Here is a 25131-nt window from a genome sequence, read left to right as displayed (position 1 = left end):
GGACAGTGACAGAAGGCCACCACCTTTATTGGGTCGTGCCCAAAAGGGACACCCAGCGAGTGGCTACGGGATGGGAGAAGCTGGAAGCAGGGATGGGCATTTCTAAGGGTTAAAAAGGGTTTAAAGGCATAAAAAGGGGTTCAGGCAGCACCATGCTCCCCTCTGGACCGGGGTAAGGCAACACCAGGATGGGGAGGAGAGGCAGTTTTGGGCCCAGCACATCTGGCCGTGTCTCTGGTGGCAGCTTCCTCAGCGGGGAGCCTTCTTCTTCCTCCTGCCAAAAGCAGAAGGGGGAGGAACGTGTGAAGACAGGTTCCCACGGGATGCCCCTGGTGCTCAGGGCCAAAGGGGAGCTTACAGCTGAGGGAGGTCCTGCAAGAGTTTCTTCACCCAAGGGGTGTCAGGATCCACACAGACCCTCTTCAGGCTCTTTAGCTTAATCCTAGAAAACACGGGGCCTTTCAGCAGCGCCACTTCCCCTCCTTGCAGGCTCCCTTCTGGCAACCAAAACCAGCACCAAACTGAAGAATTCCAGGGCAGGAGGGCAGACCCTCGGGAGCCACTTACACCACCTGGAGGCGCCGGCAGCTGCTCCCCACGGGCCACACCTCGATGCTGCTGTACTTCTCCGGAGGGATGAAGGCTCGGGTGCTCTTGAGGCAGCGGCAGCTCAGGTTGCCATTGGCTTCCAGGATTGCTGGAGGGGCTCACACGCATCACCTCAAAAGCCAACCCCAAAACCCTCCCCGGGCAATGCATCACCCACCCCATACCCGGAAAGCCTGGCAGCCCCCACAACCCCCAAGCCCACCCGTGGGGGCAGGGGAGCCTCACCTGTGTCCCCGGGGTGGTGGGACAGCAGCAGCACCCCCAGCAGCAGGGCTGCCCGCACAGCCATGCCGGCCCCAGCCCCGGACCCCAGCCCTCTCCCTATTTGAGCTGGGAAATAGGAGAAGTGAGGCGGCGCGGGAGGCCCCGGGGTCACGGTGGTTTTGCCCGACCCCTCTCCCTGCTGACGATAAAATGTGGCTTGGGGCTTGGCAGGGGGGGCAGCTTCCCGAAACCGGCTCTGCTTTCCCCTTCCTTTCTTGGTCGTTTCCTCCAGATTCTTAAGAAGCTCCTGGTTCCTAGCGCTCACAGCCCCACGAGCCCGGAGGTTTTCTGGGGTGCTTTTCTGTCCTGCATGATCAGGTATTACTCATTTCTCCTACAACCATTGCCCCACAACAAGGCACAGCCCAGCAGCGCTCTGGTGACATTCAATTTGGATTTTTTTTTTACCCCAAAACTCTGCCAAGTGACTTCATGCCCGTTCCCAACGTGTTTCCTTACTGACCTGGACTGGTTTTTAAAGCCTTACGGCCACCAGTAAATCCCAGCTCCATCACTTGGATGTGAGGCACTTGGGCTGCATTGTCCCATCTCCCAGGCTGCCCCTGGATTCCTGGATCCTGGAGGTATCTAACACCAGGTTGGACAGAGCTGGGAACAACCTGGGAAAGTGGAAAATGTCCCTGCCCACGGTAGGGAGTGGGACTGGAGGGGTTTTGAGGTCACTTGTAATCCAAGCCGTTCTGTGATTCTATGTCATACATGGCTTCTAAGCTAGGAGATCCAGGGGAAATGCAACAGAAAGGAAAACCCTGAAATTTATTGGACTTGAGCTTCTGGAAAAGGACATGCCACGCTGTGCCACAGAACCCTCAGACACATGCTCTGTCACCAAGCACTTCACATGGAAAAAGTCACAAAGTCATTCCTAAAGAAGCAGGAGCAGCCCCTGCCAGGGAAGAGCTTCGCAGTCCACAGGCAACTAAACCAATGAAGGATTCACATTCACGCTGATCCAGGGACCGAGAGCAGGGGAGAACCCCCCCACAAACCTGCCATGGGGCTGGGGCCAGCAGTGAGCCACTGTCCCCACAGCCACTGCCCCCAGAGCCAGACGTGGGGCTTTCGGGAAGAGGAGGAAGCGAGGGCAAAGTGAGGAGCAGCCAGGTCTGCACACCTGGGCATCGTCTGCCAGCCCGCCTCGGGGCTCTGGGCACCAACTTCCTTAGCAGGAAACTTATCTTTTCTTCCTGCGAAAAGCAGAAGGAGGAGAAATGTGTGAACACAGAGAAAAGCAGCTCCAGGAGAGGAAGCTCCTGTCCCAGCCGAGGGAAGTCGCTGCTGTTTCCCCGTGGCGGGCATCGCTCGCCGGGATGGCCACAAACCCAGCGCAGGCACAACCGAGGACAGCAGCTCTCCCAGCCCTGCAGCTCTCCCAGCCCTGCAGCTCTCCCAGCCCTGCAGCTCTCCCAGCCCTGCATCAACACACTACTGCACCTGCCACCAGCACACCCTGCTCCTGCCACTGCTCCCCTCCTGCCTGTCCCCCCAAACTGTTCTGGAAGTGCAGCACCGTGCCAAAGCCAGGGGGAGCATGGCCCACCGATGGGTCATGTTGGTCTGAACGCTGCTTTGCACAGCCAAGTGCTGCTCCTCCTCCCTTTGGAAGTGGGTCCTTTGGACAGCAGCAGAGAGCTCCTGGGCCCAGGAGAGCTTCCCAGAACCATGGATGTGCTGGGATGCTGTCCAGGGACACCTGAGCCAAACGAGTTTCCATCCAACAACTTACGTGCTGGCGATGCGCTTCAGCAGCTTCTTTACCCAGGGGGCTTCGGGATTCACACACACCTTCCCTGAGGTTCTTAGTTTAATTCTGAAACGCAAGGAGAGTTCCTGAGCATTCCTGTCCCCTCCAAGGGCAGGGATTCAAGCAGCCAGAGCTGATGGGCAAGGCTCAGCTTTCACCCACAGCACCAGCAATTGCAGAAAGCTGCCAGAGACAGAGGAAGCCACAGCATGGCTGGGAACAAGCAAGGCACAAGACATGAAGCAGAGACTTGAAGCCCAGAACATCACTCAAAGACAGTTTTTTCTGAAGATTTACAAATGTAACGACATCGAGCAGCTACAAAAACCTGGGAGAATTGGTTATGGCTCATGCTGCCTCAGTGTCTGAGGAAATGCTTCCTCCAGGTTGCAAACACCTGCCTTTCTGCACCTGATGTTTTCCAGTGAGTAAGCTGGTGGCATTTTTGGACAAGTTTCGTTCCCAGCAAGGTGGCAGAGAAGCGGGATGGCGGCAGCAGCAGAGCCCACAGCACTTACATGATCTCCGTGCGCCTGCAGCTGCTGCCCACAGGCCTTATCTCAATGCTCTCGTATTTCCTGGGACTGATGTATTCCGAGGTTGTCTTGGCACACCTACAGCTCAGGTTCCCGTTCACCTCCAGGATGGCTGAGAGAGAGAGAAGGAAACAACTTACAGACAGGGCTGACAGGGATGCAGCAGCTCCAGGAGCCAAAGGAAGTTCCCCTTCCCATGTTTCCAGTGACAGCATTGCAGGGAGCACGGTGACAAGCTGCCACCTGTTCCCTGCTCCCACACAGCTCCCAAAGGCTACACCACACCCCTGCAAAGGACAGCTGTGCTTTTTCCCTGGCAACAAGGCAAGCCCTCAGCCAAACAGGCAGGAGCACCCCAAGCTCCCCAGTGGCTCTGGGCGCAGGATGGTGCCAGCAAAGCCACCCGGAGCTCACCTGCGTGGGCACAGTGGGACATCACCAGCAGCAGCAGCAGCAGCCACGGGAGCAGAGGGGTTCCCATCCCCAGGGAAGGCTCAGCCCCACAGATGCTCTGCGGGACGGGGTGCACCGACACCCCTATTTATCGGGGAGGGTCACGCTCCGACACGGAATTCACACCTCAGCAGTCACAGTTGGCTGGCAGAGCACGGAGACAGGTGATGTCATCTCTCAGACGCTCCCCACAAGCTCAGTGGGCAATATTAGTAACTAAAAGCAGCCATTGGGACATTGAGCGCGACGTTTGGAGCCCCCACACATCTCCCCCACGCCTTGTTCCTGTACCCACATCGCCCTTCATTCCCTTGAGCATTTGCCCCTCAGCCACAAAAAAAGCCCAGAATGAAAGCAGAGTGCAAGCCCCTGACTAAGCAGGGGGGTTTTTAGTCTACTCAAACATTTACATATTTCTTTCTTCAAGCTATATTTTTCCCCACGCTATTTTTGCTGCCTCTCACATCAGAGAAAACGCCTCACGCCGTACCGTGAAAAAAAACAATGGTGATCTCCCTGCTCTGTGTTTCCACTCACATCTTTCAAATTTCACACTTGGCTGGGTGAGGAACTCACCCAGGATGGCCACAGGAGCACCCCATGCCCTCGGGTGCTAGTGGGGTGGGGGCTTTGCCCCGAATAAAGTCGGCGAAGTCACCAGTCGGGAAGCAAAAGCAGAAGGGGATATGTGGTGAGGCGAGGAGGAAGGAAGAGGGCAAAAGAAAAGAGATGTGGCTGTGTGGTAATGTTGTAATTTGGAGCTTTCAAATCACATCAGCATTTTATATAGTACCAAAATGGTCCATTTTAAAAAAGTCTTTCGCTCAAGCTATGCATCTCTCTTTGAATACCTTGTTTTTTCTTCTGAGATGGGTCCAAAAGTCTTGTCACGTGCTTATCCAAGAGATGATTGGAGACTTCAACTCCCTGTACACCAGGGTCACAGAGAGGCCAGGAACAATTTCCATGAGCTATTCCCAAAGTCCTACAGAAAGAATGGGGTGCCTTGCTGTCACAGCAGTGGAAGAGGAGACAGCCTTAAAACGGGGTTTTGTTTAATCCTTTCAGAGTTTTCAATCTCCTTGCAAAGAGTTATTAGAAGGAACACAATCAAGGACTGGTTTTGCTGGGTTGTGGCAGGAGTCTCTTGGGAAAAATGGAGGGAAAGGCAGCAATTTATCAGAGAGATGACAGGACACCTATGCACACTGCTCTGGAGGCACAAAGGGCATCTGAAAATCCTTCTGAAGCTCCTGACTACAAAATGATCCCGCTTTTTAGAGCTGGGAGAAAAAACAAGAGAAGCGAAAGCAACTTTCCCCAGGGCTGCACAATGGAAAAGATGGGAACTGGAGGAATCCAACAGCATCCCTGGCAGTGCTTAATGAAAACGGTACAATAAGAAAATTATCCCTGGAAACACGCAATGGACAGACCAAGAGGGTCCAGATCATGCCCCTGATTTGTGGCCACAGGGAAGGTGTCCAGCTCCTGCCTGCCCTGGAAAGAAGTGGCAGCCACAGAGGCACCAGCTGGATGGATTTTGAGAGGGTCTGTGGTGGATGAGTAGTGTGTAAGTGATGAGTGCCGGGGTGGTTTCTCAGAAGGAAAAGCCGCAGTCGTGGCGGCGGCCGATATTTCTGCACGACTGTGGTAACTTTGCCAAGGGAGAAGCAGGGTGAGGATGTGAGCCGTGGCTGGATTTAAGCTGACTGCTTCCTGGATGCCAGGAATTCAGAGGAGTGGCCCTCACATAGAGATGTGTGGCCTCATCCAGGCCAGCACCAACTGAAACACATACAAAGCACCCTCACAGCTGCGCTGTTTTCTGCAGCAGCTGCCCCTGTGCAGGCAAGACTTGGATTTTAGGTATTTTAAACCTAATTTTAATTGAATTTTCGCAGTATTTTTTACACCTGTAATACTTTTTAATCCTTCCCATGGTACCTAAATCAGACACCTCCAAAAAAAGTGGTGCAAACAGCACCTAAAGGCCACATGGAAAACCTTTTCCATGTTTACCAGGATGGGCAGAAACCCAACCCTGACGTCAATGCCAAGGAGACGCGGCTCTCCAGCCCTTCAGGGAGGATTCACAAGAGGCTGCATCACAAACATCTGCAGCAAACAAACCTCTCAGCCACGCTCAAACCATTAACTCCCCTTGTGCTGAGAGAAAGTGATTTTTCAGCTTACCTCTGCCCACAACTCACTCAGGGCTCCTTGCAGGAGACAAAAAAAAACAACAAAAAAAAAACAAACCAAAAAACCCAAACCTGTGGGGTTTTTTTCAAAATTATCCCCCAAAAACCCCAACTGCAATCAATCTTCACCACTGTGGTTTGTGGTCCATCACCTGCTTCAAAGATAAAGATGCCTCCTGCCGAAACCCAAGCAACCTGAAACCCACACATATTTCAGCATCAACGTGAGAGCACCAGAATTAGCCAAAGCCTAACGAAATCAGTCCGAAATTAGCTCGGGTGAACAACACATCGAGCTCACTGTCACTTGCTGTCTTCAAGTGAAGATTTGTGACTCGCTGGTGATGCAAAGGGATGAAATTGTGGGTTTGGCCCATTTTTGGAGACAGCAGAGTGGTGTCGTGACACCTCTGCAAGCAGATGAGAAACCCGCTCTGGCATCTTGAAACATATTCGGTGTGCTGAGGGCTAAAGAAGGGAATATGGCAAGATGGAGCTCGGAAGGGATGGGATAAGGAAGATGGAGAAAGGCTGGGAGCAAGAAGAGAAACTAAAGAAAACTTTTAAGAAATGTAAATCTAATATTCCTGCCTCCCCAGTCCATCTTGAGCTGTAGGACCTCTGTGGAGCGGCTTTCTGCTGAAGGGACAGGAACAGCAGACATTGCCACCGCACGGCCCCACAACGGGGACAGTTTCTGGCAAGTCCTGACCACCCCAGAGATGCAAATGGCACCGAGCAAGCGCAGGAGAAAAGCCCCAGACTGCTGTGGCAGCTGGTCCTTGCTGCTAGAAAAGCACCGTGGAGAACACCCCGGCACGCCCTCGCTGCTCCAGAGCGCTCGACTCGTTTCCAGTCCCAGCTACTCTGAAATAAATCCAACGCTGAGCAGAGACGCGGCGTTGTTCCTCAACTGGAATAACTTCTGCCTGCCACAGAGGATGTGGAGCAGGAATGGGAGGCAAGGACTTTCCCAGGAAGTGTCCCTGGGGCCGTGTGCCCCGGCTCCCTGCCCACAATTTGCATGTGGGGACAGGAACCGGTCTAGACGCCGCAGGTGCCGCCGAGCCCGCGGGCGCCGTTGGCCATTTGCATCGGGCCACGGTGTGACAGCGATGGCTCAACCCTGGCCGTGGAGCAAGGGGATGAGGAGGGACACCTTCATCCTGAGGGCAGGAGGGAGCCAAGGAACAGCAGCTGGGGATGCTGCCAGCCAGCTGTGCCTGGAGACTCGGCCTTGCTGCCCTCGTGTCAACCTCGTGTTCCACATGGCTGGCTGGGAGGAAGGTCTCTGGCTTTCAGCACTTCCTTCCTTCTGGGGCTGGTGAAGAAGCACTCCAGGTCCGTTCACAAAACCAAAACACGCTCCTGGAAACTCCTCCAGCTACATCCAGCCTGTGCTTCATGAGCTGGGAAGTTTCTGCTGAGCTGTGATTGCTGGAGCAGAGTTATTCCTACCGGGGTGGCACATTCAGGCAAACACCTGGCAACAGTCCTGGCACCAAGCTCTCCAGGAGTGTTATGGCAAAGTCTCCTCCCCTTCCCCTTGAAGTCTGACATCTTGATAAATGCAGCTACAAGTTTGGTTAGAGTCTGGTAAAGCATTTTATATTTTTCCAATTATTCGTGGTTTCCGTGTCAGTTGAGCCCATCATTTAGTTGTCTCCACATTACTTGCAGAATAACCCAGAGCTGTTATTTCTGGTAGAGCTTAACCTGGCCTTGACCCATTTTCTACTGCTTAAGTCAGAAGACAGCAGGTCATCCATGGGAAACAGCGCTTCTCCTCAACCACACACAAAGGTAAAAACACTCCAGGAATGGACCCAAACTCGACTGAGCATCTTGGGCTTACACCCAGAGTTGCTATTCATGTCCTCTAAAGGTTTTGAGGCCCTTCCTCCTCTTGCCAGGAGTCTCCCCACTTTTTCCCCCTGGGTAAGATGCTTTCCCCACATTTCACCCACAAGCCACCATAGGAGCAGAGATTTTTACATGAGGAAAAAAAAAAGAAAACAAGCCAAGAGCAAGTGTTCTCCTGCAGCAATGAGAAATGCACAGGGCAAGGAGGGGAAATCCAGGTCTTCACTGAGAAGGAAGCTGCAATACCAATGAAATGAGCAGCCCTCCCTTTGGAAAGCCCCTTGTCCACTTTTCTCTTGGAACCAGCACCCCTGAATCAGCACTCACACTGGGAGATGCTCCCAGAAGAGAAACTCCAGCCCAACTTCTGCAAAGGAGGTAAATCTCAGCAGCTGAAAGAATCGATACTGAAAGGAGCTGTCTTGGGTTTAAATAACCCAGCATTGCTCAGATTTGGGGGAATGAAAGAAAGGTGGGTGGAGCACACAAGTCGTGCCCCAGGCTGGGAGGTCACCAAGCTCGGTCCTGCCAGGTGGAAACGGGGAGGGAGATGAAAGAGCAGCGCACAGGGAGAGAAGAAAGACTGCGGGAGACACATGAAAGTGAAACCAAGAAGCACAAAGCCATAAAAACCATGAAACCCGCTTTGATCTTCCCTCAGCTTTTATCTCGCCTGTCACTTACGACACACGCCCTGAGAGCTAATAAGGCCCAAAGACTCAAATCTGTCACAGGGCACAGCCTTGGGTTGGATACAGAACATTCCTGAAGCTGTCTGGGTATCTCCCCTCCCTCCCATACCCCACATTCCCGTGGTGTTTGGGGCAGCAAAGAGTGAGCATTTCACCTGGCAGCTCCGGCCATGTGGAGCACAAGGAATGCACTTGGAAGGATGTCTCCCAACATAACCTAAGCACAACAAATGAGGGACTTTCCTCTTGCCTCCAGGTTGGGGCTGGGGGAACGTGGGCAGCTTAAATGCTGGCATTTTGGAGGTACAAGGTTTAGACTTGCCGTGGCAGGAGGCTGCTGTGTAAAAATAAATTAAAATAATAAATAATAAATAAATATCTATCTAAAAGCACCACCTGGGTTCTCATTTTGCGGCGCGTGCAGGCTCAGAGCTGGGACCACTAGAGAGCAGCAGACACCACTGTCACAGAGAGCAAACCAGCAAGGAAAAACCGGACCTGCCCAAGCCCCCAGATGCCAGGCAGAGGATGACAATCTGAGCAAATTGACTGCAGAGAAATAAGGAATGATCTCTGTGGGTGCTACACGTGCCTGCTCTCATCACAGAGGGGCTTTTTCCCCCCTGAAAGAAAGACTTCAGGAGCATTTCTGAACCACCAGAACTCAGACCACTGGAAGGACAGAGGAGGCAAGAGCTGAAATCAAACAAAGGGCTCCCTCCTCTCCCAAAACAGAGAGGTTGGTGCTCTTTGCTCAATTCCCAGGCAAAAGCAGCAGCAGAACTGGCTTGTCTAGATGTTCTGCAGCAAAGCAGAGTTTAGGGGAGGTTTTTGGGTGGGGAGAGGCATGGAGGCATCCTGGAAATCCAGAAATGCAGGTTAGACCCCACAGACCCTGCAGCAGTGTAAAGGGACCTTGAGGAACATCGCTGCACGGCTCACCCTCAAAGTTCAGGAATACACAGAGCTGCCTTCTTCCTCCTGCACGGCTGGGGGCTGGGTGAAATCTACATCACTCCTGCGCTTTCCCAGCACCAGAGATGTGCTGTTGGTGTACCCAGAGCTCTGTGCCATGCCTTTCCAGCAAGTGTGCCCTGCCTCTGTTCCCAGCTGGAAAGCTGAAAGGTTAAGCAGTCCTAAGCTGAGCCAAGAGCCTGAGAGGGTTCAGCTGCACACCTGGGAACAGCTGGAAGCTGCTGAGTGTCACACAAATCCAGGAACACAAGGGCTGGGGCTTCCCAATGGGAGCAGCTGGACAAGCAGAGCACAGGCTGTCACTCGAGTGTGCCACCCCACCCTGTTCGTGGTTAAACCCTGGCAGAGCACACACTTGGGATCTCTTGACTGAATCCCAAAGAGGAGCAACTTGGGATCCAAGCATAGGGGAGCACAGGGCAAACATCCTTGCTAATTTCTCCTGGGGTTTTGCTTGTAAGGGAGTTTTGTATCCCACAGACATGCTTAGCCCAACACACTAACAGGGGTGCCAGCCTTCAATGTCAGGCCCCTGGAAAGAAAAAGGATGGAAAGCCTGTGGAAAGGGTTTTTTCCCCAGGGTTCATGCAAGCTGCCTCCCAGGAAGCATCCAGCCCTGGAGCCTGGCAGATATAACCAGCCTGACAGTTATGTCCCAGCCGCCCTGAGCCTGGTTTTTCCTGTCTGCTGGGACTGGTTATCATTCCAGCTGGAGGGGAGTGATACTGGGAAAGCCACCCCATGGGACTGCAGGGCATCCAGCTGCTCCCCAGAGAGCACAGAGCTTTGCAGGGAGCGTGGATAAAATGCATTTCCAAGTCAAACATCTTCAAAAGCTGGGAATTTCAATATTTGGGAAATTATAGCCAAAGTAAACCAATACTTTAAGTCTATCCCACTGCTTTAACACTCATCCACAGCCTTTGGAGGCAACTGCAAAGGGCCCTCCCCAGTTGAATTCGTCATGCTAAAGGAAATGATGTTTATCTGTCCCAAATTCACATGCCTGGGAGTGAGAGACCAACAGCAACACAAGAGTGTGATTCACAGCACATTTCCATCGAGCCCTGCCTCACCCTAAGTGTGGTCTGTGCTGTTGGGTCAGCCTGTGGAAGTGTTTAAAGGTCACGGTGCTAAATGCCATCGAGATATTTTTGCTACCCCAGCTCTGTGAGCCCCAGGACCATCCCCAGGCAAGGAGAAGAAGGCTGCTGCATCCTGCCTTGATGCCACCAGACACGTGATGGTGTGCAGGAGGTCACACAGTCCCCATGCCAGCCATCACATGGCTCCAAGGTGACACACTTGCGTTCTGAGGGGAGGCAGACGTGCTGCCCATCACTGGCCCTGCACCACTTCTGTGCCAGGCTGCTCCTGCCACGTCCTCTCCTCGCTCCTCCTCCCCTTCAGGCCGGGGCAATCCAGGTGAAGGTGCACATCCGATCACACCGTGTCTGTTCAGCTCCTGAGCCATCACAGTCCCCCACAGCTAACGCCACAGCAATTTGCCCTGCCCAGCTGATACTTCCTGATGATATTTCCTCAGTTTCTACACTCTTTTCTCAAGTGCTCGAGCTATCAGGGTGTTTGCATAAATAGCAGCACACTCACACCTTCCCTCCCCAGCCTCTCCTAAGGTTAGTCACCCTCCTGCCCAACCTCAAGCCCACGTTTCTGCCACACCCACAGAAAAAAAAACTTCTTTTGAGGCACACGTAAGCACTTGCATTTCAGGGTCAGAACAGGGGCTTGCTGCAGCCACTTGCACATAGAATTCCAGACTGGTTTGTGTTGGAAGGGATTTAGACACCATCCAATCCCACCCTTCTGCCATGGGCAGGGACGCCTTCCACTAGACAGGTTGCATCCAGCCTGGCTTTGGACGTTTGCAGGGATGAGGCAGCCACAGCAAGTTACAAGTACTTAAAATGGAAGTAAAATTGCTGTCCTAACCCTAAACCTCTGTTCTGTGGACGCTGTTTAACTGAGAAAGAGAGGCTCTGGTTCAAAAACACAATGGGAAAGTTTGCATGGAAAAAGCAGAATCCTGGCTCTGCTCCTTCCTGCACTCATTCTCTCATTATCCTTCTACTTCCAGCATGACAAGACTGGTCAGGCACACAAAATCTTACACCTCTCCCCAGAAAGAACAAACCAGAAGAAACAAGACGCAAAAAAACCCAAAAGGCTGTCGTTGCAAGTTCACAACAGGCTAACAACAGCTCTCCACATTCCAAATTCATTAGAGAAAACAAACTCTTCCTTTAAAACCATCTTTTCAACCATTTATAAAACTGCAGTTGGCAAAGAACTCTAACGAAGAATAAATTTCAACTCAACTTGCTTCCATGACGAGTTGCACACCAACCAGCCTGTGTTCTTCAAAGTGCTGCCTGACAACACCTGGCCAAGAGAAACGCTGTGCAAACAGAGACTTCTCCTTGCCCCTGAAACAAGGTGAGGCATTTTTCTGTGCATAAACAAGTTCCTCTCACAATTCAATAGGAGCCATCAGATAACCACAGGGAAACAATTAGAAAAACTGTGTGCACTTACAGGGGGAAGTGTGACCACATCAGGAGCCCTGAGAGCAGCAGTGTAGCAGGAGCCCTGTCACCTCTGGAGCCAAACTCTGCTTCCCAAGCCTCTCTGCTGAGAAAGGTGGTCCTGCTCCCTGGGTCTCCCAAAAGCAGCAGGAAGCTCGCTGCAAGAGCAGCCTCTGCACCTGGGCCCAGCCTGGAACGGCCAGGCTGCCCAATTCCCTGCAAATTATTCCCACCTGAGCATGTGGGGAAGATCCTTTCCCTGCCTTCCTCAGCTACCTGGTGATGGGAGGCAGGTGGAAATGAGTGGAGCTAATGAGAAGAATTCAAGTTACTGACATCTAACCCTCAGAGCCCTTTCCTAGAGTCTTCTGCCATGCCTTCTGAAATGTTTCATTAAAATCACCAAATCACCGCTGCTTTCAGAGGCACACGAGTACCCTTTCATTTATGCCTTGCTGCTCTCTCCCCTCTTTGTAGCAAAGCTTTTTTAGCACGTGCCAATCCCTGAAGTCAGAAAGTAGTTTAACATTAAATTTGCGCCCAAGGAGCCAAAAACCCCAGGATTAACAGGCTTTCCTTTCCTTTCATTCTGCTTACACACTCCCAGTGACCCATTTTACACAGCCCTGAGGGCTGAGGGGGCTCTGCAGCCAGACTTTTCCGAATTGTTCATATTTCCACGAAGATGCAGCTCCGAGCTGGCTTTTCTCTAACCACTATAAAGAGGATGCACACTGCAAAGGAGGTGGTTTCTCACTATTCCAGCCACTTTGGGGCTGGTTACCCAGGACAGATGCAGCCAGAAACAAGAGTTCAGGAAAGTAATTACGACCCTCAGCAGGCACTGAAAAATATTCAAACTGCCCTTATTCACACCTAAAGAAAGCTGTAGCAGGTTCTTGCTAGGAAGAGCCCTCCCACAGGATTATTCCCATTCACAGTCCCCCTCTCCATCAGGGGGCTGCCAGGCCTGGGTGACATCTCCTTCACCCACAGTGCAATAAATACCCCAGATGAACACAATGACTTGCTTTAAAAGAAATCCCCTGACAGGCTGCACGTAGAGGCTTGTCAAGCCTCCAGAGCCCTGCAGGCTGCACTTAAAAACCTCTGTCCCGGATGATTTATCTGTCAGGGAGGTTCCTTTTCCCCAGGAGGGCATGGAAACGCTATCATGAGGTTCAAATAAGTCATCACGCTCAGGTACCTTTCCAAATGTGTTTAGAATAGTTTATTTTCAGGCCTTTAATGATAAAATCTTATACCCAGAGAATCTGTCTTTCTCTGGCTTTGGTAAAGCATAGGAAATGGTTTCTCCTAAACATCCATTCCCTGGAAACCATTCCTGCCTAGATCCTCCTCCCTGCATGTACAAACCAGCACTGCCAGTCAGCTCTAAAAATGCTTTTGACTAGAGATAAAATGGTCAAACAGAGATTGTCCATCTCACACTTTGTGATCTTTCCTTCTATCTGTCTGCTCAAAACTTTCTGTTAAGACACAAGGTCTGGCCAATTACTCCTGGCTCAATCTACAGCAGGGTATTTCCACTTCTGAAATGGAAATCAAGACACTGGCCCAGGCTCCAAGTGCAGATTTGAATTTCAGACTTCCTGAAGCTCAGGAGCATTCTGTCTTGGTTTTCATTTAGCCCACAGGAAGGCAGGACAACTCTGGTTGCTTGTTTCCCCAAACCTGTTATTGAAGAGAACTTGCTCAAGCTAGCATTTGCAAAATCCAGGCGTTGATTAGGGATTTTATATCCAAAGTCTTCCCTTTGGGATAACCCCAAGATGTACAAGATGTGAATTTTGGAGCTCATAAATCTCTTCTGAAAGCAGAGCTAGATAGAGGTGTGTAGAAACTGGAAAAATCCCCCTCTCTGCACATAGGAGGAAAAATGCTGCTCCTGGCCTGGCAATCCAAATAGCCTCCCTAAATCCCCTCTGCTGGGAACTCCATCAGTCCTACTTGAGCAGGGCTTTTCAAGGAATTCCAAACCTGTGTGCATCTTGTTGAAGGAGCAATCCCTGCTCCAACAGCAAACTGCAGAACTGGACCCCAGCCAGGGTTACTGGCGCCTGGATGAGGATCCCAGGATCCCACCAGGTGGACTGGCAGCTGGAGCACAGACTGGATGTGCTCCAGACTAAGGATTTATTGACAACGTGTTGAAAGATCGGTGGCAAAAGCCCGCCTGTGTAGCTCTCTACCTCAGCTTTTGAAGAAAAAGTGAATCCTGGTATCCCTGAGTGACACAACAACAGAAGGACTAATCCAGCCCTTTCCCTGTTCCGTAGCCAAGGTGACAGCACAAGAGTGAGCCTGACAAAATGACCAGGCCCAACTTGGCACCAAGATGTATGGGGTTTTCCAAGCAGCTTTACTGAGCCGGGTAAATTTCCATGGCACAGACACACTTCTCCAAAGTTCAGCCTCTTGAGGTTGGGTTTGAGGCAGGGACGAGAGGAAGGACACAGAAGTGTGTGCTGATGTCAGCCACTTGAAAAAGGACTTTGATCTCCAGGGCTGAGGACCCAACACCTCCGAGGAGCAAGACATTTCACAAAGCATTTTATTTGCCTTTTATGTAACAAGGCACACAGGGCATCAGTTGAGGGATGACAGAGCACTGTCGCCTACCACTGCTTATTAAATAAAGTTATTCCCTGCTGCCAGCTCAAGAAATGATGCCAAAAGATACAAACTGATCCCAGAGCAGCAATACTGAGCGATGACCAGTGCAGACTGAAATGCCCCACACGCTGCAGCATCTGAAAGATGGGCCTGGAAGGATCTAAAGGAAGAGTAAAGCTTTGAAGTACAAAAGCCTTGACCCTGGTGAAGCAGAAAATGATTCATGAACAGAGCCAACAGGGCAGAGCTATATAGGAAGAGTGCAGCCCTGTGACTCCAGGTGGACCTTTTGTTCAGGGATGAATCCCAAGGGCATGCCAAAGGCAAGGCTTCCATGGCAACTGCGGGCAAAGCCCATTAAACAGAGTAGGACAGTCAGTGAATTCTGCACTGCACAAAGTCTCTCCCCAACAAGTGTGGCAGTACTGTGAATTTCCAGATAAACACCATTAAAGTGTACATCAATACACGGTAAATAGGACTTCATTTGACAGTAAAGCAAGCCTTCAGCTGCTTCCCACAGAAATCCAAAGCATCCCTATCTTTTATATTGAGAATGACACACTAGTTTTACAGCTGCAACAGCTGTCCAGCACTCAGCTAACTATGGAAAAGCACTCGACACGTCGTATGACTGCCTTCCTCACGGCCTGGCACAGTAAAGTGCAGAGGTTTTTCCCACTGGAGCAGAAATCCGTGTTTGCCCAGGCACTAGGAGCCACACAGTGTCCCTGCACATGGATCAGAGGAGAATACATTCATCACCTGCTTGGTGTTGAAGAAAACACCCTAAAAACTAACAGGGAACCAGACAGCACAGGAGTGGATCCCCAACCTGGGCTTAGAAGAATGCTCCAAGAGCTGTTCCAGGAGGCTGTGGAGGTAACCAATCCAAGTGCACATCCTGAGACCAGAATAAACCCAAATTCCTTCAAGGGAGCCGTTTTATGTCTCAACTGATACGCACAGCCCATGCTGCATTCGCAGCACTGAGTGTGGGCCTCTTCCCGATTTCCCCAGTGGGATAAGGGTGGCCAGATTACACTGAATGGAACAACAGAAGCTGAGGGAAGCACAAGGCACCACACAGATAACCGGTGGATGCACTGTGCCAATCTCTTGGGCAAAGAGCTGGCACAGACACCACACCCAGCTTCTGATCATCTGTGGCACAAACCCGCAGACCACTGGCCTTGGCTTCCATCACCCTGCCAGGGGAAAGCCAGGGATCACCTCCAGCGCTTTTGCTCCCTACCAGAGTTAATAATTGAGCTCTGGAAGCCAAAGGCTTCCTAAATCCCTGACTCAGCCTCTGTACATGACAAGACCGCTATTTAGACCGCAGACATGTTTTCCAAAGTTCCTTGGAGACTCTGGATAATAAACTGCACTCTGACCTTGGCGACATTTGACCCCCAGCCACACAAAATCCTTGCAAGAACAAGCCTACAGGCCCTTGAAAAGCTAACAGTCTGCAAACCCTGCTTCCCCACGGGCCCTCCCACATCCCACCTTTCCACAAGAGCTCTGCCATTCCCTGGTTTGAGCTGATTTATCCTTGACAGCCGAGCACTACAGCAAGGAGCTATTCCTGGCTTTGTTCTGCGAGGGGAACAAAGGAAGCGAGAGGCTCAGGAATCCACAGAAGGCCAAGGAGGGAGTGTGGAACAGAAAAAGGATCTGCCTTTGCCTTCCTAGGCCCAGGACAAAATTTCCCTGGACCACAGGCCACTCTTCTTCTTGACTTGACTGGGTGGAAACGAAGCCAGTGCCGAGCGCTCCGGAAATCCCATCACAAATGTTTCCTTCATTTGGATGTTTAACAGATGCTCACGTCTCTGATGAAGAACCTACTTGCCACGGCCAAAAAAACCCCACCAGCACTCTTTGATGGAGAAATTAAACGCTTCATTAATTCAAAAATGGTTGAGATTGCAAATCAGAACCAGAATGTACAGGTCTAGAGGCAAGATCACTAATAATTCATGAGCAAAATGCTATGTTTATGCAACACTGAGGATGAGATTTTAATTGCTTATTACTCTAATTGATTTCATTCAGTTGTTATGGCAACTTTCTGCTTTCAGGAGATGTACTACACCAGCCCCAGCCTTACACCACAAAGCACAGCCATGTGACACCCCACAGCTGCAACATGTATTTTAAGATAAATAATACTATATGTGTGCCAAGTATTTAGTGATTCCCATTTTGCTGAGCTTCAAAGCCCTGACAGCCAAGTGGGATTACAAGAATAACTCATTCACCTGTTAGTCCAAGCTAAGAGATGGCCTGAGACCATTCAGTTCTTCTCTCTTCTTTAGTGTATGCTGCTCTAAATTCACAGAGCTCTGGCTGACAGGAATATCCTGCTTATCACATCAGAAAAAAAGGGGGAGCTGTTAAAAGACCAGGGTCTGAACACACAGATTCATTCTGAAAGCTTTATTGCTATGTGTCACTTGTCATATATCATTAGGTGGTGGGGAAGTTAAGTTTCCTGTTTAAAAGGCCATTATAATAATTATGTAATTATGGAAGGACAGCGCACCAGGAACACAAGTGCTTCCACTACAGATCCCTTGTGGCCCAGTCCAGCCACAGGAGAGCAGCAGGATGACGTCTCAAGATGCTCTCAGAAACATGTGTCAACTTTCAGCGCTATGTTTCCAATAGGTTCAGCAGCACAGGAAGTAAAATCCCAGAAACTGGACACAGCTAGGAGTTGTTTCAGGGGATGGCTTTCCCCACAAGAACACTGCCTTTCAGCCCCCTCGGCCCCCACCCAAACCAGTCTTACTGACAGAGCAGTAATGAAAATGAACAAGTGTTTAAACTCCTGTGACCGCAAACCCTCCAAGTTCCAGCAACGTGCTACAGACAAGCCCCAAAGAGCGTTTAAAAGCCTCACACACCTCTGCTATTACAAACAAGCCAACCACCAAAATCCCCACTCTTTGGGGGAAGCCAGGCAAACCTCCTCGGGGGGGATCCGCAGCCACCTGACCCAGCAAAATCCAAGTTGAACCTACACCACCCCAACCACACCAGGGAACGCTACAACATTCTCCCAGGCAGATTTACTGCTGTGGAACCAACTTGAAAGGGGCTGAAGGGCACACCTCAAGCTTCATTAAGTCTCCCAGCCAGGAGCTGGAGCAGGAGCAGCCCCAGCCCCTCAGGGGCTCCCAGAGGTATGTGTGAGTTACCAGCCAAAAGGACACGAGCTCCAACGTGCCTTTGATGAGTTCCTGCAAGTGCTCTGGACTGACAAGATGCAGAGACATCCCCGAGAGCAGGTTTCACTAGGAAGAACAGCAGCAAGGACAATTCCTGCAGAACCCAAAGGAATGCAGCTGGAATGACCCTTAACCCCTAGCAGGATGTGCAAACGTGCCAAGCACAACGCTCACGATAAGCACAGGATACCTCACCCCAGCAGGAGCAAAGCTGAAGTGAGATTCCCATCCAGCACTGTGCAGTCTCCCCTTTTTCTTGCCACAGCTCCTGAGAAAGCTGGAACCCAGCTGTGGGATCATGCACCCTGCAGAGCACTAAAAAAAAAGGAAGCCAAAAGCTTCAAGGAACCGACTGCCACTCACAGCAGGTAGCAAATACAGCACTTGGTTTATTTCTGTTCTCAACTGAAACAAGACTCGGTAGGTTCCTTACCCAAGCACTCCTGAAGTGAGCAGAGACTTGCAGCAAGAAGTCTTCAGAGGTACAGTATTTGTATCATACAGAGTACACAATAAATTACTATCTACATGCCACAGACCTACAAAAAGTTACATACAATGTAAAAAAATACAGTATTTTCTGCTCTTTTTTTTGTTTTAAATTTTTTTTCTGTACATTTTTTTTTTAATTTACATTTTCATATACACTTTTTGTAAACTTTTTTGTGTTTTTAGAAAACTGAAACCACGTAACAGTTATGGACTTAGAGCATCACTCTTACCTTTCTAAAGCAACGCTTGCACCTACAAAACAGCTTTTAGCTTGTTTGCTCCTTCATTTCTACTTTGGCACCACCACACCTCACACCGTCACTCTGAGCTACTTCAGTCTGCTTTAGCCATGTCCTCACCAGGGAGAAACACAATTAGACTGGAATTTGTGCTTTGATAACAAAGTTCAGAAGAAAAACCATTACATTAACTACTTCACCATCACATTTACCTGATATTTTACTGCGTAATTTCAACTTCTCCCGCACTAACTGCTTTACATCAGCATGCAAACAAGTCTGATTATGACTCAATCAATAACATGAATATACTAAAAAACAACTACAAGGGTTAAATATTCAAAGGAATGTAGACTTAGCAAGGTTTACCAAGTTAGGAAGTCTAAGCTAATAGCATGGATTGACACGTTAAGATTTGGAACACACCGGAGTATACAAATGTGAATTTCAGTGTAAAAAACATCTGTACTAAAGAAAACATGGAATTACTCCTGGCCACACAATTTATACTATCTCAAAGTGAAAACTATATTGACTAGAAACCTGCTTACCACACATACTCCTGGTGTGAAATAGGGATCCCTGAAGTTTATAAAAGCCAAGCTTCAAAAATTGCTACTTGGAGTATACAACTCAAGACCCTGCTGAAAAGGAAAAGCAGTTTCAGTGTTGGGCCCATTGGAGACTGAATCATTCCAGCCTGGCACTGTGTACACACACTGCTCCACGTAACCCACTCAGCAGCCACTTGGATCTAATCCCAGAATACTGAGGAGTGGAGGTGCCCCCGAGAGGGACTGCAGTCCAATCTCCTGCTCAAAGCAGGGTCAACACTGAAATCAAGCCAAGCTTGGGATTCTGTCACGGTGAATCCTGAGAACATCCCAGGACAGCAACTGCACAGCTCCTCTGCCTTGCTTGACTGACCCCATGGTGCAAATTTCCTCCATTAACCAAGAGCTTCCCATTTAAATCTCAGGAAGGTTTCTCACTCTCCATGCCTCCCAGGCAAGACCATGAAATCAGCTCAGGTGTTGAGCTGCTGAGGGTTTTGGACCACCAGGTACAGAACTACATTCATGGCTGTTGACAACAGAACTGTACAACTTTTTTTTTTTTTTTTACTTTTTTTTTTGCTGATCTGGGGACCTGAAAGAATGGGTTTTTTTTAATTCCTTAAAATTACAACAACAAAAAAACCAAGGCAGGCATTCAAAGCATTGATATACCACAGCAAGTTTTGTCTTAATACAGTATACAGATTACCACCTCATTTATTATTGCCAAAAGACTCTGTGGTGCATTCAAAACTTCAACCTAATACAATCCCGACTCAGTGCTAAGACCGACAGCTGAGAGTTTGCCACTTGGGTTTAGGTTTGAGGTCAAAGAAGAAGGTGCCTTCCAGATCACTCGGAGGAGAACTGCTAAGGCTTTCTTCCCCGCTGCTCATGTCTTCACAGGAGTCTTCACTGGAAGGAACAGTGGGAAAGGTAATTTTAACAAAGCACAATCCCTTCAAAGTGGCAAAGTACTCCTCAATCCTGGGGTTGCTTGCACACTTCTCTGTTCCTCGTAGCAACATCCCACATCTAAATGCACCTCAAGGCTCCTCAAGCTGAAATCCTAACAAGGCACAACTTCCCTGATGCCAGCACCACCCTACCGATCGAGAGGCCAGTGTTCCAGACGCCAAACATCAATTCCTTCAGGAGACTGGAAACCTTCGCAACCCTGCCTGCCTTAAACCCAGCAGTGCCTCCCCCAACCCAGCCAGGTACATCTGAACACCACAATGACATTTCCCCCTTCTTTCCATGTGCTCAAGACATTCCAAGCCCCTCAATATTCTCAGAGCTAGCACTTTTTTCTTTCCCCAAGTAGCAGTGCTTAAGCCGTAGCTGTACAGAGTTGCCATGAGCACTACAGGAAAAGGAGAATTCCCAACAAATTAAGCAGCCAAGTGTTAACCAACCTCTCACTCCCATTGAAACATCCACCCTCCGGGATCGTTGGCAACTCGGGAACGCTGTAGTAACTGTTTTGCAGGTTTTGGGCTGTACGCCTCGAAACAATCCAAACTAGTTTTTTGTGATCAGGCTTGCAGCATTCAGGAGAAGAATAATCTGCCAGGCATTTGGAGACCAGTTCCCTCCAGTAAAGTAGGTCACTATCACTTATCTGAAAAAAAACAAAACAAACCAAAAACCCAGAAGTTAGTTAGTCTGTAACACATGAGCTCTAAGGATAACGCATCCCTTCGTTTCACCTTCTTGGAAAAGACCTGGAAAAAACATCTCACTCAAGACAGAAGTGAGTCATAACTGTGATACCTTTGTCAAAGTTGCTTTTGAAGGTGAACTACCAACCCCTACACACCTTCCAGACGGGTCCTGTTTAAGGTGGAGTTACTGACAATTTGCCAGGCAGTCCTTGTTATCATTTTCATCATCACTTCCAAAGGGGAAATGAAACAAAGGTTATTCTACTTTAAAATGGAACAAAAATTTTTTAAAATTCCATTTTCGAGCGGAAGCGCAATTTTTTAAACTACTTGAAAATTGAAGAAAAAAATTTGAACTGCCATTTTAAAATAAAATAATATTGTACTTTAAGGAACTACTTTCCTCCCTTAAGAAACTGGGACTGTTCAGTCTAACTCCAAGAGTAAAAAGCTGCTTCTAGGCCATCAACAGAAGCAGCACGCAGCTCGAGGCTATGAGTCCTATTTTAGTTCATAGGATATCCTGAGCTGGAAGGGATCCACAAGCATCCAAGCATTATGGAGTTCAACTCCTGGCCCTGCACAGGACAATGCCACCAATTCCACCCTGTGCCCCAGGGCATTGTCCAAATGCTCCTGGAGCTGTGCCAGACTCTGTGTTGTGCCCATTCCCTGGGGAGCCTGGTCAGTGCCTGACCCCCACGTGGGGGAAGAGTCTTTTCCTGACACCCAGCCTAACCCTCCCCTGACACAGCTCCAGTCGTTCCCTCAGGTCTAATTATTCAGGTAAAAAGGAATAACCAGCCCAGCAGTCAAAGAACAGACTGGAAGTTTCTCCAGAACACAGAGCCAGAGCTGTAAAAGTTCAGTCAGCTGCCTGCATTGTACACACACTGGGTCAGCAGTTCCTCTGCTTTTACACATTTAAGCTTGTTTTTTAACTGCTTCTTTCAGCCAAACAGAACCTGTAAGGACACATTTAGGGCTGCCTTTAAGGGACCCCTAAATGCAACATCACCCATCATTAACAGTGCCAGTCCAAACAAGTGGCAAAACAACAACCCCCTGAAAACACTCACCTTTGAATGCTTTTGAACACGCAGAAGGATCTCCAACAGCTCAACAGATTTCAGCGTCTGAACTTCCAGAGTGAGAAGGCACAAGGCCAGGACAGATGGCTAAAAGGACCAGAGAACAGCACTCAGCACCACAGCCATCACAACCCTGCTCAGAAGCTACAAACAGCTGCTCCTACTCACTTTTGCTTTAGAGAAGACTAGACGGCAGTTGCAAGCTTTTAGCTGTGCTTCCAACTTGTCCAGATTCAATACTTCTTTCCTGTGAGGCATCCAAAAGAAGGGTCTGGATCAACAGGCATTCCCTCACCAGGAAGCAAAAACCGAGGAGCTGCCTCCTCTACAGCCAAGGCTGCAATCATTTCAGAGGGAATTAAAAAGCACCACCAACTCACCTTTCTGAGGTATGACAGAGTACAATAGTATGGTACAAGTGCAAGAAGGTTAAGGCAGTAGTAGCTTTAAATTCAAAGTGCAACTTTTCTGAAATTATCTTTTCCATCCGTTTCAGGTCGGACACAGTGCATTTACATTGGCTGATCCGGATGATCTCGTGAGCAGATGGGATATTGCATTCCTCCTCCACCACACGGGCGGCCAGCTGGATGCAGCAAACTCCAATGCAAGACAAATGCTTCGGTTTCACCTGAAAGCCAGAGCAAGCCCCATGAACACATCATCCCCCCCATCAACACTGTGCTTGAACAGCAGCTGTGCTTGGAATACCCACAGTTCAACAGCCAAAGACTTGCTGATCTCCATAAATCTGGTGTTTAGGTTTTACCCATCCCTTCAGCTGGAGCAAACCCCAGCTGGCAGAGCCCACAAGGCTCCTCAGGTTGTTCCCCACCACTAAACAAATAAATGGCGATGAGAGCTGCAATTCCCTGCTCCTCCAAGCGGCAGTGCTCGCCCACCCTCGCTTACAAGCCCACACAAATCCAGTCTGAGCCTGTTCCGGGCAGCCCCATCCCTCCACGGCTTGTTCCTGCCTCTGCTCTTCTCTCCCCTCTACCACCCTAACGTTTTGTGCCACTTCAAGGACAGCCAGACCAGAGAACTGATGCAAATTGGGTTTTTTTCTGCTGATCTCATCATGAGGAACTGGTTTAGGTCCAAGCTTCCTGCCTTAAAGCAGCACAAATGCAATAGAAACAACCAGGAAAGGATCACTTGGTCCCTAGCCTAAGCTAAGCTTTAGCAGAGTACCCACAAACAACCTCTAACGCTTGTTGGTTTGTTTCCCTTAATTCCCCTTTTCTCAGACACACGGGATGGTCACAGATTTATTAGAGGAAGTAAATCAAGCTGCTACTCGTTTTTAGAGGTAAAAGGAAACTTCACTCAACTCCAGGTTCACAAAGGAGACCTCAGAGCTGCTGCTGAATGCACAGAAGGAACCAACAGCCACACTTATACCTTCATAAGAGCCAAAAATCTGTCCAGAATGTTGACAGCCAAAACAAACGTTTCAGTTGCAAATCCAAAGAAGTTGGTCAGGCTCCAAAGATCTTCCACCTTGGCATTCCTTTGTCTTGGACACAGAGTGTTTTCGTTCTATGGCAAGACAGGCAAAGTCAGAATACATCTGTGGCAGCAGCAATCACCATGCCTCACTCCCCAAATCGTCTTTTACTTAGACCAAACAAAAGCAGTTTTTTCCTTAAATACTTTATTTCACTTAACTTGAAAAGAAAATAAATTTAGACACTTCGGACTCAAATCACACCCACGATTCAGAGGTTACATCCAGGTCCTGAGCCTCAGTGGTGCAACCTCATTTCCTACTCTCCACTTACTTATTTTAAGACACATTTAAGACTTCTTTAAGTTACCAAGTGCAGGCATACACAGTGACTCCTGACCTTAGAAATGACCACACAGCTCTCTGCTTTGCATGTCAACGTTTAAACAACAGCTTTGCTTTCACAACAAACAAGCAGCCTTATCTCGGGGATTTTTTTTTTGTTTTGTTTTGTTAAATATTAAGGCTCTTCCCAAAGAACTCGCAAGCGCCCGAAGGCACCAGAATAAGCCTGGCCCTGAACTCTGTAAGGAACTTTGGTCGTTAACGTGGAGATGTTTACGGTCTACTTACATTCTGCTGCTCAGAACCGAGCGGTTCTGGGTTCATTTCCCCAGACCCCGCCAATGAAAAGCCGGTGGTTCCTCTCTTTTTTTCACCTGCCTGACATCCCACCTCCCCTGCAGCGGCAGGAAGCTCCCCTGACAGAAACTATACAGAACCTCTCGCTCCCGTGTTCGTCTAAGCTTAAACAATACCAAACTCCGAAATATTTTGCTTGCCCTGCCGGTAGCAGCGCTTGGATAATGTAATGTTAACACCTACAGACGAAGGCAGAATCAAAACAAAAGGCAAGCGGCCCATACAGAGAAAAGAATTTACTTCTCGCAGCTAACTCACTTCAAATTCCATTAGGCGGAATTTTCGGAATTTCTGAAATTTTAGTTCTGCCCTGAAGAGCCCCCCCGCCATGCCCTCACCCACCTCGGCGGCGCCCTCGATGAGGCTGAGTCCCTTCTCGCGGGGCTGGAACCGCCCCTCCAGCTCCAGATGGAGGTTCAGCTGCTTGAAAAGCCACAGCGCTTCGCTGCTCATCTTCCCTTTCCTTTGCCTCCTTCCCCTCCACAGCAAGGAAACAAAAGGGGCCCGGCAGGCCGGGGGCGAGGGGACACCGGGCCCCCCCCGCGGCCCTCACCGCTCGGGGAGGGGGAGGCGAGCCCGGCTCCCGTCACCGCGCGGACAGGGGTGGGTTCGGCCGCTGACCCCGCATCCAGGCAGGGCGGCCTGGACCCCCGCGCGGAGTCACGGCACCGTCACAGCACCATCCCCAGCCGCTGCCCCTCCGCCCCGGCCTCGGCCCCGCTCCAAGATGGCGGCGCCGCGTCCCCGCCCACGGCTTCTGTTGTCCCGCGCGGAGCGATCCTCGTCGGTGAGGCGGTGCGCGGAAATCAAATAGTCCGCCCCTCACCCGCGCGACCCGACGGTGCCCCGACTGATCCCCGAGGTCCGGACGGGGCGCGGCCGGCCCGCAGAGCTCCAGCTCAGCGGGGAACGGGACGGCACCGCGCCGCTGCGGCGGGGCGGCGAGGCCGCGCGGAGGGACACGGCGAAGGACGCATCACACCTTTAAAGGGACGCCAGCGGCGCCTCACCCGTTTTGAAAAGACCGCCCAAACCCTCCCGCGCTCGGATTGGCCCGCGCTTCCCAGCCGCTGATTGGCCGGCGGCGCCGCTCGCCCCGCCCCTTTCCCCGCCCCGCCGGGGGGCGTGTTGTTTACCGGCGGTGATTGGC

The 25131-nt window shown here is 50.2% G+C and overlaps 3 protein-coding genes across 5 annotated transcripts; all 3 read right to left on the bottom strand.

The window, feature by feature from the left end:
- Positions 1 to 141: 141 nt before the first annotated feature.
- On the bottom strand, positions 142 to 2016 carry LOC131579250 (alveolar macrophage chemotactic factor-like). Of its 2 annotated transcripts, XM_058838899.1 has the most exons (4): positions 835 to 915; positions 568 to 697; positions 359 to 442; positions 142 to 274 (listed from the first exon to the last, which is right to left on the bottom strand). In XM_058838899.1, exons 1-4 carry the CDS (start codon positions 896 to 898, stop codon positions 250 to 252), a joined length of 303 nt encoding a protein of 100 aa, XP_058694882.1. In that variant the 5' UTR covers positions 899 to 915; the 3' UTR covers positions 142 to 249. The 2 variants fall into 2 exon arrangements, with proteins under 2 accessions (XP_058694882.1, XP_058694881.1); XM_058838898.1 differs by lacking the exons at positions 142 to 274; positions 835 to 915 and adding an exon at positions 1884 to 2016 and having other exon boundaries at positions 290 to 442.
- Positions 938 to 18025, bottom strand: LOC131579251 (interleukin-8-like). 2 transcript variants are annotated; one of them, XM_058838901.1, is made up of 4 exons: positions 17979 to 18025; positions 3157 to 3286; positions 2621 to 2704; positions 938 to 2081 (listed from the first exon to the last, which is right to left on the bottom strand). In XM_058838901.1, exons 1-4 carry the CDS (start codon positions 18010 to 18012, stop codon positions 2069 to 2071), a joined length of 261 nt encoding a protein of 86 aa, XP_058694884.1. In that variant the 5' UTR covers positions 18013 to 18025; the 3' UTR covers positions 938 to 2068. The 2 variants fall into 2 exon arrangements, with proteins under 2 accessions (XP_058694884.1, XP_058694883.1); XM_058838900.1 differs by lacking the exon at positions 17979 to 18025 and adding an exon at positions 3589 to 4044.
- A 1727-nt stretch (positions 18026 to 19752) lies between these two features.
- CCNG2 (cyclin G2) lies at positions 19753 to 24706 on the bottom strand. The gene is made up of 7 exons (XM_058838893.1): positions 24324 to 24706; positions 23234 to 23371; positions 22210 to 22460; positions 21998 to 22076; positions 21818 to 21916; positions 20490 to 20695; positions 19753 to 19986 (listed from the first exon to the last, which is right to left on the bottom strand). Exons 1-7 carry the CDS (start codon positions 24432 to 24434, stop codon positions 19854 to 19856), a joined length of 1017 nt encoding a protein of 338 aa, XP_058694876.1. The 5' UTR covers positions 24435 to 24706; the 3' UTR covers positions 19753 to 19853.
- Between the last annotated feature and the right edge of the window lie 425 nt (positions 24707 to 25131).

Source organism: Poecile atricapillus, chromosome 4 (genome assembly GCF_030490865.1).
Source record: "Poecile atricapillus isolate bPoeAtr1 chromosome 4, bPoeAtr1.hap1, whole genome shotgun sequence".
NCBI lineage: Eukaryota > Metazoa > Chordata > Aves > Passeriformes > Paridae > Poecile > Poecile atricapillus.
The sequence above is the reverse complement of the archived record's forward strand: the minus strand, read 5'-3'. Positions and strand labels throughout refer to the sequence as shown.

Coding starts and splice junctions, on each gene's coding strand:
- LOC131579250 (XM_058838898.1), bottom strand. CDS start 2,016: ATGCCCAGGTGTGCAGACCTGGCTGCTCCTCACTTTGCCCTCGCTTCC. Junction 698..1,883: donor TGGCCCCAGCCCCATGGCAG/GTTTGTGGGGGG, acceptor GAGCCCCTCCAG/CAATCCTGGAAGCCAATGGC. Junction 443..567: donor TGCCGGCGCCTCCAGGTGGT/GTAAGTGGCTCC, acceptor CGTGTTTTCTAG/GATTAAGCTAAAGAGCCTGA.
- LOC131579251 (XM_058838900.1), bottom strand. CDS start 3,655: ATGGGAACCCCTCTGCTCCCGTGGCTGCTGCTGCTGCTGCTGGTGATG. Junction 3,287..3,588: donor GTCCCACTGTGCCCACGCAG/GTGAGCTCCGGG, acceptor TCTCTCTCTCAG/CCATCCTGGAGGTGAACGGG. Junction 2,705..3,156: donor TGCAGGCGCACGGAGATCAT/GTAAGTGCTGTG, acceptor CTTGCGTTTCAG/AATTAAACTAAGAACCTCAG.
- CCNG2 (XM_058838893.1), bottom strand. CDS start 24,434: ATGAGCAGCGAAGCGCTGTGGCTTTTCAAGCAGCTGAACCTCCATCTG. Junction 22,077..22,209: donor CTCTGTCATACCTCAGAAAG/GTGAGTTGGTGG, acceptor GATGCCTCACAG/GAAAGAAGTATTGAATCTGG. Junction 20,696..21,817: donor GTGTTCAAAAGCATTCAAAG/GTGAGTGTTTTC, acceptor GTTTTTTTTCAG/ATAAGTGATAGTGACCTACT.